The sequence below is a fragment of the Drosophila persimilis genome, unplaced genomic scaffold (genome assembly GCF_003286085.1).
Source record: "Drosophila persimilis strain 14011-0111.01,24,50 unplaced genomic scaffold, DperRS2 tig00000002-arrow-pilon, whole genome shotgun sequence".
NCBI classification, from domain to species: domain Eukaryota; kingdom Metazoa; phylum Arthropoda; class Insecta; order Diptera; family Drosophilidae; genus Drosophila; species Drosophila persimilis.
In genome coordinates, this window is record NW_020825289.1 from 5,839,984 (window position 1) to 5,851,188 (window position 11,205).

Genomic DNA, 11,205 nt, shown 5'->3' on the forward strand with positions numbered 1-11,205 from the left:
TTAACGAAACGACCGACAATTAAGGCTTTTCGCACAATACTCAACGCGAATTGGAATTGTGCTGCCATATTTATAGATGATTGTGAGATAGCGAGGAACGAGTATGTACATATGTATGACTGACTGACTTTAAATATATTGCTCAAAAACAAACACAGACACTCGATGTCCGCGGAAATGGAAGACATCGTACTTAATGGCTTGGATGGGGCATAACACAATTTTCTGATTACAACCTGTAGAAGTATTGGGTCCATTGTATATGTTGATAACCGAGTTGAGAATGGTAGTGGCTTAGTGGCTAACAACAGCATCGATCAATTATTATATATTTAAATTATTGCATGCTTCGGTTTAATTAAATTCTACGCAGAGCCGGTTTTTGACTTTGATGGATTAATCAATGTCAGAGTGTGCATAAGCCAGTTAAGGCAGCGTCTTGAGAGCCACAATTGCAAAGTGTCTGGGCGATATGACAGGATCGAACAAATCAATCAGATAACTGCGTTCGTATCCCAGCTCCTTCAGGTAAAGCAGGCGGTCTAGCAGAATGAGGCTCTCCAATACCGGAGCAAATGACATGCGTATGAGGTAGAACATGTCCAAGAAGTGCTTATCCAAGGCGAATTCTTGAAGTATGGATTGAAGCTCCGCAGTTTCAATGGACGCCAACCATGGAGCGTCCAATTTCCTGGCACATTTCTGTATGTAATCCTGGAAGTTGTCAAACTTACGCACTTTGCCCACCTGCAGTTCGTTCTTTAGGTGCGGAGCGTGCCGGCAAACTAAAACCTCCAGCAGGGCACGATAGTAGAGCGTTATATTGGGAAGTTCCTTGCCATTCAAAGTGCGTTCAATAGACTGAGCCGCCAGCATCCTGGCATTGCGGCCCAATCTGATCTGACGCATCTGGAGATATTGACTAAGCGGAAATCCAAAGTCTGTTTGCATCTCCATCAACGTCTTATTCCCAAAGAACTCCTGCTGCGAGTACCTTTCCTTTAGCAAGTGGTAGCAGCAACCAATGTTGCACAGTATCTGGCAGTCGGGCTGAGCATGGAATACCTGTAGGCAGGTTGCAGCCAGATTTCCACAGGTGTGCAGACCCGTTAGGCATATGCTTAAATTACCCGCCGAAGAAGGTTTCGGGAAGTGCTCGGCTAGCAAATTACCAAAATTAGTTTCGGTGTTTATGAATTTTGCGGTCGTTTTGTAGTTTTCCAGAACGGGTATACTCTTCGCTGTATTTCTTGTTGGTGACTTTTTTCCGCGCCGTTTGGGTGTGATTCCTTGGCTCTGAAGTTCCGCGCGTTCTGTAAGTCCATTCCATGCGCGCTAAATTATAAAAAAAAAACAATATTTAAATTCAAATTTTCCCTCTTTACAGCACCGCTGAACGCGTATTTTCGAACACTAATTAGCTAAAAATGTTATCGATAATTGATCAATATATATATCATCCCTAATTCTGCTTCTTCACACCTTTTCCACGCGAAAACCCGGCATTTTTACAAGATTTTCTTGTTTTCACTCCAAAACCGTATAATAATAAAACAAACACAATGTCTGCTGGCATGCCAATCAACCCCAAGCCATTTCTTAATGGGCTTACTGGGAAACCCGTGCTGGTGAAACTCAAATGGGGACAAGAATACAAAGGCTTTTTGGTCTCCGTGGACGGCTATATGAACATGCAATTGGCCAACACAGAGGAAGTCATCGAGGGTTCTGTCACCGGCAATCTGGGAGAGGTGCTGATACGTTGCAACAATGTGCTCTACATAAAGGGCATGGAGGATGACGACGAAGAGGGTGAAATGCGCGACTAGGAACCGCACGGCAATCCAGCCGTGAGCCGTTCGCCGATAATGGAAACTCTACTCTACTTATATTAAGTGTATAAAACTAATGAAATAAAGACGTATTTATTTTGTAGTCGAGTGTTACCTGAAGTTTGCGATTACGGTTCAAAGCGCTTTCCGTGTTGGCCGCATTGGCATCGATGCCGAGCACACGATGCCCATATTGGAGCGCCATTCGAGAAGACAGATACCCTTTGCCATCACCGGCATCCACAATGAAGAAATCATGCTGACGTCCAGTGCTCTGTATCAAATTGTCGACCAGAGCGGCTGTAAGCTCTACCTGGTTATAGGATTACAAAGGACGGACATGAGTCTCGATTTAATCAGAAATGTTTACTTTCTCGTACCTCATGACACTTTTTGGCGCTCATGAATTCTCTGATGGTGATCTGGGACGCCTTATCCTGCTCCGCTATAAGTTGGTCCACGGTTGTCAGTAGTTCTGGATGTTCAGACAAATGTTCGTGCTCTGCGTTCGTTAAAAAATCTTCCCATTCAGAAAATTCAGTGGTGGAACGCTTCTTCTCCCAAAAAAGATTCTCTATGGCCAGATCTAGATCTTTCTTGCTGTTGATCTCATTTCGCATTGCCTCTGGGAGAAACCTGGTCCAGTGCTGATCGGTTAGGTAGTTAACCATATGACAATTGAGGAAATCCCAATGTGGCTGGAGATATAACAGAAGCGCATCGAGGCGCTTTTCCAGCTGAGTTACACCTTTGGCCATTACGCTAGAAACTATAATCCTTGCGATTAGCAGGGGATGGTTCGGGAGAAGCTGTTCCTTTGGTACCCAAGAGGGCACGAAGGCGCCGATTAGTATTGCGGATGGTTTCTACGGCTCCGATAATGTCCGCTTCCGGCTCGTTCTTCCGGGGAAATCCTTCAATGAGGGACCGCAACTGGTCAAGGGTTCGTCGCACCCTCTCCGTATGGGGGAATTGTTGCTGAGCCACAACCTCACCCAGTATTCTGCCAAGTTCCTCGCCCAACTGAACGCCCTGCGAGTAGCCCAATTTATAGCCCTCCTCGTTTCCCTGCGAATTACCGTCCTTCAAGCCTTCTTCGTAGCCAAGACGAGCGTGATTCTCTTCGGTAAGTACTATATCATCAAACAAATCGTTGATATCTCGTGACGGAGAGGACATTATCAAAGTTGCTAAATGCTCTGTAGCATTATTTATAAATTATATGTTTGTTGTTATTTTTATCGAACCATGTGAGATTTTTAAGTGTTGAAGAACGTCAGAGCGTAGTAAGGGTATTCGCGCCCTTTTTTATAGCGTATAAGTGGTCTATGGTGATGGGTGAAAAAACTGCTGGCGGTACTGAATCAAACTACTTTCATTTGTATACCCTTGAAGGGTTATATTTTTGTATTTTATTAAAATTTAAAACTTTACTAATTTGCATGATTGCTCGGGCATTGCCAAAAATTAAATTTAAGAGGTAATTTGATGCTATTTTTTAAAGCCATGGAAGGCAGTAAACCTGGTGCTAAGGCATATTCGTCTAGTTTAATTACGTCCACGCATCCACGTCCTCTTCAGAGTGCTCTTCCTCGCTTGATTGAGGGGATTTTCCCGACTCTACAGGTGGCGGTATAACCTTGGACAGCTGGTGCATTAGCGGATTACCAGCGGTAGGATCTCCAGGATTCTGACTGCCCGAGATTCCTTTACGTCTTAGCAGGAGCTTATTGTGGAGATCCGCCATAAGATCACCAGTGGCACTGGTTCCTGCTTTCGATCTCGTCGTGTCCACCACATCGAGGGGTGCAGCCGCAGCCGAGTGGAGACGTCCGCCAAGTGCTCCTCCAGCATTCCGTATGGCAGCCATAAGCTCTGATCGTGGGTCAGCGGGGAGGGGAGGAGGGGGTGGCATGATAAGGGGAGTTTCACGAGAAGGAGAAAGGGGTTTAATGGGACCTCGGGTAGGAAGGGGTGGATGCGTGACCACATTTTGAGGAGTTGGGGGTGGTGGTGGTGGTGGTGGAGGCGGAGGCGGTGGTGGGGTCGACACAGGAACTGATCCAACTGATCTTCGTACTGTCTTCTTATCTGGCACTGGTACGTGCGTTTGAGCTGCCAGAGCCTGCACTGTGATCTCCTGTTCCTCCACCTCCAATCCGGGTAATTCTGGCAACTCTCCAAACTGCTGGGACGGAGCAATGGGCGTATTCTCTTCAACAGGCTCATATTGCAAGTCGTTGGCTATGCCAGGAAGGTCGGGCAAATCCAAGGGCACATCGATGGCTGGGGCAGCCAAAGCGGCTGGATTGTATCGCAAATCCCCGGCGGGAGTCGCCAACTTTGTGGTGCCATAAGCCAATGAATGCGGAGCCGGGGCTAGTAGGTTCTCCGTCGTGATCTTGGCTTGGCTGGCTGTACGTCTTGTCCTCTGCGGGGGAAGAGAACGCTTCCAAGCATTCAAATCATCACCGTAAGCAAACTCGTTTGTGTTGAAACGCATCAATGATGGGACCGATTTTACGCCAGTCAAGGGAAGACCACCCAAGCCGGAAGTCCGATTAGTCATCTTTCTATCGGCGACCAACGGGGCTTCATGTTCCTGCTCGGCTCGCACATGAAAGGAAATATTATCATCATCTGCCACTGATGCCGTCTCTTGCTGTCGACAGTGCGCATTTTCGTGATTCTCTTCCATTAGTTTGCCAGCCACCTGTGGAAAGGTGGAAGCAATGCTGACCAGCACGTCGCCGGCAGGAAATCGGGCCGGAGCGAATATTTGAATGGCTCGTTTGGACCCGACCAGTGCATCTATTTTCGCCTGCGCCCGCCTCACACGTCTGTTTATGTCCTGGACCTTGGCACCATTTCTTTCGAGTCTGGCATCAATCCGCTCGAAAATAGAATTTATTGTTTTGTGTAGGCAATCCAGAGACTGGGCTGCTTTGATTATAGTCGCCTCATGATGTAGATCGGTCGGTACTATCGCAACGTGGTAGGCGCTTTGTAGGTAGGTGTTGGTGTCCATTTTAGGATAAATAATACTTTAATAATTGAATGGCCATTTGCACTTCAATGATAAGCAATTTTCGACTATCGATAACCGCTGAACGCCCTATCACCCTACAAATATATTATCGGCCAAAAATATCGATATAGGTATGACGTTAGGAAACGCTGGACGAATTGCTGTTTGTTGGTTTGTAGAAAAATATTGTGTAATTTATTAAAGTCTCGGGCAATTCTAAATTAAACTCTTGTCTGATCAGGGGAATTCTGACCGCTGGTGGAGTGTACGCTTTTGTGCTGTCCAAGCAATCCGTTGATAGCCGGCGTTACGAGAGCATGCGAGTGCGTGAACGCATGAGAAAAGCAAATCACGGCGACTACGACTCTTCCTCTTCTGAAAGGCGTTTTGACTAAGGTCGAACATATTTAGTTAACCATCAATTAAAAGCAGCACGACAAAAGGAACCATGGACATGTCCCAGATCAGCCCGGCCGACCAGGCCAAAGTACAGGTCATGCAAGAAATGGAAATCGAAATGATGTCCGATTTATATAACCGCATGACGACCGCATGCCACAAGAAGTGCATTCCACCGCGCTATTCGGAGTCGGAGTTGGGTGAGTGTTGCGAGAAATACGCTTGAGCTCTCTGGCTAAATATGGCCCGTGTTGTTGCAGGAAAGGGCGAGATGGTCTGCATCGACCGCTGTGTGGCTAAGTACCTGGACATTCATGAGCATATTGGCAAGAAGCTAACGGCCATGTCCATGCAGGACGCAGAGCTCATGAAGAATATGACTAGTTAATGCGTTGGCATACCAAACACCTGTCATATTGGCACCATTTCCTACATAACCAAATCGTATTGTTTCCTGTTCCCCTACCGGCTAGAGCCTGCATTTCAAGCGGTACGATAGGTTGTTAAAGGTCCATGTACAAACACACAAATCCAAACAATAAATAACACATTTATGCGTGCTGTGTAATACTGACAAGCTCATACTTCAAACTTCAAAAGGATGTGATATAACGCGACATCGCTGGCAGCATTACGCTCAAATCTTCAAGTCTATTCTCCAACGAGCTCTCGTCTGTGGTGTCCAGCTGGCTGGTTCGCGCGCTGTTAGCCCAGTCTGACGTCTCCGTATCATCAGTACCGGCCTGGTGGTCTTGATGCTGATCTCTATTTGAACATTCAGCGGCAAACTCATCGGCTGCATCCATTAGATGCTCCGGCAGTTCCATGTAGATGTTTGTTTGGCGCTGTAAAATCCAGTTACTCGATGTTCAGTTTGACCTTATAATTATTAACATACCACTGCAAGAACCTGCAAGTCCTGATGAAGACAGATTGGATTCCTTTTCAAGTTGAGCATTTCCAGAAAACGCAGCTCTTGCAATTGGAAGCGTGTAGGCAGTTCGTCGATTATGTTCTCGTTGAGAAATACGAACCGCAACTTCTCCATCGCAACTAGCACTCCTGGAATCCGTTTGAGACGATTGCCTCTTAGATTGAGGTGCACCAAGCTGCCCAACAGTGCGAATGATAGGGGCACCTCGCGCAGCTGACAGCCTTCGGCCGTGAACCAGCGCAGTGATGCGAGTGATCCGACCGACGAGGGTAGCTTTGTCAGGCGATTTCCACGCACTCCCAGTATCTCGAGACGCTCGCAGTTTCCGATCTCCGACGGTAGTTCCAGGAGCCCTGTGTTGTTGCACCAGAAGGTCTCCAACTGCGTTAGGTAGCCCAATTCCGGGGGCAGGCGATGGATGTTGTTGCAGCTTATGTTGAGGGACTTCAGTTGCACTAGTTGACAAATGGCCAGTGGAAATTCATCCAGCTTGTTGTAATCCAAGGCCAAAACTTGCAACCGCACGAGATTGGTAATGGTGGAGGGAACCTGTAAGTTTGATAATCAGTACGGTACGTATTGTCAATAAATGAGTTCAGCTGTTGTGTGAGGCACTTTCCTTTGTTAGTTTGTTCTGATTCAGAAAAAGCTTTATCAAACTTTCGCATTTTCCAATTATTTCGGGTGCCTCAGAAATTTGGTAGTGAGAAAGATTCAACGAGAAGGCCTTTTTGATGATGGCATTCTCGCAGTTGGCCAGCACATAATTTTTGCGGAAGAACTTGAAAATCGTCTCCATTACGATACAAATTTTGTTTTATCTTAATTTACAGCTATTTTTCAAAACATTATACTGCGTTAACGGTCTGATCGAAAACTCAAACGTAGTGTTCTTTTCGAATCTGCTTTCATATTGTTTATGGCCAAATCTGAGGACTTGCAGCTCATGATTTTGAGTGTTTATTATGTAACGTTTGTCAATTTCAGTATATGCATAAATAGCTACATATGTACTATGTATGTACTAGTATGCACATGTATCGTACTAAAATTAAAAATTACATTGGCTCTCGAAAAGCATGCGCAAAATGATATTTGTGTATTTGTTCCCTTGTAAATGTTCGATAGGGTCTTCCTGTATAGTTTGTTAAATTTGAATGGTATAAAGATATTGGAAGTGATGATCATGCATATGTACATACGTCAGATCATATACTATGTAGTCTGGACATCTGATTCTCAAGTTCGGTTCTACTAATTGCCGCAAGATGGGCTCGCTCTCGCGCTCTCTTCCCTCCCGACGTAATTAAATTGCTTCATATATAAATAGATTTTCGCAAAAACTGCACTCAGTTCAAGCTGGGCGTTGTAACTGAAGCTGCTACATCCACCATGAGATATTTCGTTGTCATCTGTATCGTTGTTGCTAGCATGCTGTTTGCCGGTAAGCTCTGGTGACCTCAGAGTTAAAGTGATTGTTTTATTATTATTCCGATTCCCACGCAGCGGTAAGTGCACAGACTAGTTCTGACGGGAATGGCCCGCATCAGTTTGGCAGTCCGGAAAATGGAATTTACATACGCGGTCAGAATGAAGGACCCTACAATGTCCCAGGCGTGACTGGCACATTCCAGAACTCGCCCTCAACTGGAAGACATGCATACACAGATGAGAATGGAAATACCTATACTCACTTTCACTCCCAGTCGGGAGGATCAGCCGCAAAAGGTCTGCCTTTGGCCATCCCCTCTGTATTGGTATTCATCTCGATCATTCTTATGCGTTCATTTTAATTAATAACTGATGCTTAAATAAATATTTTCAACTACTCTATCCTACCCTCGTAACTATTTACAAGGTCTTACCATACAGTGTATAGATGTGTCATTTCATTCTGTATTGGCCAACGGAGTTGACTCTTTTTGAAGACGCTTGCCAACATTATCAGAAGAACTGTTATTTTACACATGCTTTGGATGCTATTAATACAGAATATACATATATACATAGAATATATAATATAATGAGAGTACATACATGACTTCATAATAAAGGTGCACTAGGGTATTCAAGGTGCGAAGTGTTACGGTTAAAAAGTCGCGGTTTTCAAAGTATCACAAACAGTGTGGCTAATTCCGATAACGTTATCGATAGCTGTCCTCTGTGTAGAAACGTGTCGCAAATGTGTAGTAGATTGATTTCATCAGTATATTTACGGTGTATTTTGGTATACTTCTGAGAGTCTGTCGGTATAAGCGCTAAATCAGGTGCCCATCAGGGGGACCGTTTACGGTATTTTTTTTAAAGCTTTTCGGTATTTTTTAGGTCAAAATTTGACCGACGATATATTTACGGTATATCGGTATATAATGTTATATTTTGTCAATTTCATCAATCTATTAAATTTCATTTTCAACTTTATATAGAAATGTAATAAAAGCAAGTGTTTAAAATGAACCAGTCATGTAGAAAATAGATTCACTAATAGGATAAAACTATGTCGGCATGGCTAAATGTTATATCTAGCTAGTAATATTTAACGGAATATAAAAATCGAGGAATATTGAACTTGAATCCGCCAGTATATTTACGGTATATTTTTTAAATGAGGCGGAATATTTTGGTATATTTCTGAGGGTCAGACCGTATATACCTTATCGATGCTAGCATCGATGTTTCTTTAGCTCTATCACACGGTGCCCGTTCCCATTTGCTGTTTTGTTTTTGTTTTATTTTCATTGAAGGATATCTGAAATAAAGTAATTATTATCAATTAATAATAATTAACACGCGGGATAGAAGTGTAAATATTTGACTTGTAAACCATATTCGTCTATCTGCGTCTCAAGTTAATTGTATACGCGTCTCACCGTCTTCAGAAATAGCCAGCAACATGGATCAAATGCTAAGTCCAAACTTCTCGATTCCGAGCATTGGAACGCCAATGCATCAGATGGAGGCTGATCAACAGATTATAGCAAATCCCGTTTATCATCCTCCGGCAATACCACAGCCAGAACCTGCAATATCCGCCCCAGTACCAGTAGCGGGACAACAGCAGCAGCCAGATGCCAGCAACGCTACAACCGGCGGCAGTGGACTTTTTGGCCACGAACCGTCATTGCCCTTGGCCCACAAACAAATGCAGAGCTACCAACCCTCAGCGTCATATCAGCAACAGCAGCAGCAGCAGGGACAACCTGCTGGAGGCACTACACCGCAATCTCTAATGCAGCCACAGACTCCACAGAGCATGATGTCGCACATGATTCCCATGAGTGAGCGCAGTGCGTCAGGAGTGGGGGCAGGAGATTCCCTCAGCAACATACACCAGACCATGGGTCCAGCAACCCCCATGACACCGGCAACGCCTGGCTCAGCAGACCCCGGAATTGTTCCTCAGCTTCAAAATATTGTGTCCACAGTGAATTTGTGCTGCAAGCTGGATCTGAAAAAGATTGCACTACATGCAAGAAACGCCGAGTACAACCCAAAACGTTTTGCTGCCGTCATCATGCGTATCCGTGAGCCTCGCACAACCGCTCTGATTTTCAGCTCCGGCAAAATGGTATGCACCGGCGCCAAAAGTGAAGACGACTCAAGACTGGCGGCGCGGAAATACGCTCGCATCATACAGAAGCTGGGATTCCCGGTAAGTACTAATCCCTTCACAATCTAGAGAACATTTCATAATTCTTTGCTTGCAGGCGAAATTCCTCGATTTCAAGATTCAAAACATGGTTGGCTCGTGCGATGTTAAGTTTCCCATAAGACTGGAGGGCCTGGTGCTGACGCATTGCAATTTCAGCAGCTACGAGCCTGAGCTCTTTCCAGGTCTGATCTATCGTATGGTGCGTCCGCGTATTGTGCTTCTCATCTTCGTTTCGGGGAAAGTGGTGTTGACGGGCGCAAAAGTCCGACAGGAGATCTACGATGCCTTCGACAAAATATTTCCCATATTGAAAAAGTTCAAAAAACAGTCATAACAAGGTTAAGAAATTATTAGTTCTGTAAAGTGTGCGTATAGGGAAAATAGTTTTTCTAAGTTAATATGTTTACTTCGCGTGTATCTCTAAATAAAACTAATTAGTTAGCTGTATGACGGGCCGGGCGTTTATTTTTCTTTTATATTATGCACTTTCCGTAGAAATTTAGACAAAACTATGAATGTAGAGAGAAACCTAGAGACACTGTGCCATAAGTGCGCCAACGTTCTCGAACTCGATCTTCTCTGTGATATTTTTCGTCTTAATTTTGTCGTCCTGCATGGCGACGACAATGAGATCCTGGCCCTGATGCTTCCATCCGTTGCGCTTGATCCAGCTCTCCAGTGTCGAGTCCTCAATGCCGCCCAGAAGTTCCTTCAGCAAATCCTTCTTGATGGTCTGGAAGGTGATGCTCACAACATGGGAGACAAACTTACGAATGGAATCATGGAAGCCGCTGATGTGGCGGAACATGGTACGGTTAACCTCGGCGCGCTGCCAGAACAGTGTGAAATCGGCACGCTCCAGTATATCTGCTAGATCGATAATGGTCTGAATGTTTTCGTCTTTCATCTGCTGCGGCAACAGCAGACACTTGGCCATCACGAAGTCCGTGTGTGGCAGATTTGTCAGCGATTTCAGCAGAATCGTGTAGGTGATCTCAAAGTTGAGCATGTGCGGATTGAACTGGTACAGCTTGAGAACGGCCAGGTTGGCCTCTAGGTCGTAGGTGTTATTCTTGGCCTGGTCCTGAATGTACGCCTCCAGAGTCTTCAAATGGTCGGGGTTGTAGCTGTGGCCAGAAAGCGAGGTTATGTGCATCTGTTTATTTATTGAACAAAACTCGGTGGCGGAGGACTAAGCTTACCGTTCAATGCATCCAAGCATCTCCTGTATCGTCTGGCTCTGGCCATTTTCCATCTTCACAAGGTGCGACATCTTTATACAGCCAAAATAGTATAGTTTACAGAATTCGCAAACTGACGTCGTGTTTTTTTAATGAACGCCGTCGAAAAAAGAATCCAC

The 11,205-nt window shown here is 44.9% G+C and overlaps 10 protein-coding genes across 11 annotated transcripts; 5 read left to right on the forward strand and 5 right to left on the reverse strand.

Moving 5' to 3' along the window:
• Positions 1–37: 37 nt before the first annotated feature.
• LOC6590198 (methyltransferase-like protein 25) lies at positions 38–2,608 on the reverse strand. Its single transcript, XM_002015793.2, has 3 exons — positions 2,213–2,608; positions 1,948–2,145; positions 38–1,335 (listed from the first exon to the last, which is right to left on the reverse strand). The coding sequence occupies exons 1-3, from the start codon at positions 2,588–2,590 to the stop codon at positions 427–429; spliced, it is 1,485 nt and encodes a 494-aa protein (XP_002015829.1). The 5' UTR covers positions 2,591–2,608; the 3' UTR covers positions 38–426.
• Positions 1,534–1,935, forward strand: LOC6590199 (small nuclear ribonucleoprotein F). Its single transcript, XM_002015794.2, has one exon. The coding sequence runs from the start codon at positions 1,563–1,565 to the stop codon at positions 1,827–1,829; it is 267 nt and encodes an 88-aa protein (XP_002015830.1). The 5' UTR covers positions 1,534–1,562; the 3' UTR covers positions 1,830–1,935.
• Positions 2,576–3,014, reverse strand: LOC6590200 (protein LTO1 homolog). The gene has a single exon (XM_002015795.2). It carries the CDS (start codon positions 3,009–3,011, stop codon positions 2,595–2,597), a length of 417 nt encoding a protein of 138 aa, XP_002015831.1. The 5' UTR covers positions 3,012–3,014; the 3' UTR covers positions 2,576–2,594.
• Positions 3,015–3,210: 196 nt separating this feature from the next.
• LOC6590201 (WASH complex subunit 1) lies at positions 3,211–4,899 on the reverse strand. Its single transcript, XM_002015796.2, has one exon. The coding sequence runs from the start codon at positions 4,858–4,860 to the stop codon at positions 3,385–3,387; it is 1,476 nt and encodes a 491-aa protein (XP_002015832.1). The 5' UTR covers positions 4,861–4,899; the 3' UTR covers positions 3,211–3,384.
• Positions 4,900–4,964: 65 nt separating this feature from the next.
• LOC113565079 lies at positions 4,965–5,271 on the forward strand. The gene is made up of 2 exons (XM_026985509.1): positions 4,965–5,031; positions 5,102–5,271. Exons 1-2 carry the CDS (start codon positions 4,994–4,996, stop codon positions 5,253–5,255), a joined length of 192 nt encoding a protein of 63 aa, XP_026841310.1. The 5' UTR covers positions 4,965–4,993; the 3' UTR covers positions 5,256–5,271.
• Positions 5,234–5,833, forward strand: LOC6590202 (mitochondrial import inner membrane translocase subunit Tim10). Its single transcript, XM_002015797.2, has 2 exons — positions 5,234–5,459; positions 5,520–5,833. Exons 1-2 carry the CDS (start codon positions 5,309–5,311, stop codon positions 5,645–5,647), a joined length of 279 nt encoding a protein of 92 aa, XP_002015833.1. The 5' UTR covers positions 5,234–5,308; the 3' UTR covers positions 5,648–5,833.
• Positions 5,790–7,007, reverse strand: LOC6590204 (plant intracellular Ras-group-related LRR protein 7). 2 transcript variants are annotated; one of them, XM_026985508.1, is made up of 3 exons: positions 6,813–7,007; positions 6,170–6,742; positions 5,790–6,104 (listed from the first exon to the last, which is right to left on the reverse strand). In XM_026985508.1, the coding sequence occupies exons 1-3, from the start codon at positions 6,990–6,992 to the stop codon at positions 5,853–5,855; spliced, it is 1,005 nt and encodes a 334-aa protein (XP_026841309.1). In that variant the 5' UTR covers positions 6,993–7,007; the 3' UTR covers positions 5,790–5,852. The 2 variants fall into 2 exon arrangements, with proteins under 2 accessions (XP_026841309.1, XP_026841308.1); XM_026985507.1 differs by having other exon boundaries at positions 6,158–6,742.
• A 545-nt stretch (positions 7,008–7,552) lies between these two features.
• Positions 7,553–8,026, forward strand: LOC6590356 (immune-induced peptides). Its single transcript, XM_002015800.2, has 2 exons — positions 7,553–7,637; positions 7,700–8,026. The coding sequence occupies exons 1-2, from the start codon at positions 7,586–7,588 to the stop codon at positions 7,984–7,986; spliced, it is 339 nt and encodes a 112-aa protein (XP_002015836.1). The 5' UTR covers positions 7,553–7,585; the 3' UTR covers positions 7,987–8,026.
• A 996-nt stretch (positions 8,027–9,022) lies between these two features.
• On the forward strand, positions 9,023–10,292 carry LOC6590357 (TATA-box-binding protein). The gene is made up of 2 exons (XM_002015801.2): positions 9,023–9,845; positions 9,901–10,292. Exons 1-2 carry the CDS (start codon positions 9,087–9,089, stop codon positions 10,177–10,179), a joined length of 1,038 nt encoding a protein of 345 aa, XP_002015837.1. The 5' UTR covers positions 9,023–9,086; the 3' UTR covers positions 10,180–10,292.
• Positions 10,284–11,160, reverse strand: LOC6590358 (eukaryotic translation initiation factor 3 subunit K). Its single transcript, XM_002015802.2, has 2 exons — positions 11,048–11,160; positions 10,284–10,972 (listed from the first exon to the last, which is right to left on the reverse strand). Exons 1-2 carry the CDS (start codon positions 11,116–11,118, stop codon positions 10,375–10,377), a joined length of 669 nt encoding a protein of 222 aa, XP_002015838.1. The 5' UTR covers positions 11,119–11,160; the 3' UTR covers positions 10,284–10,374.
• Between the last annotated feature and the right edge of the window lie 45 nt (positions 11,161–11,205).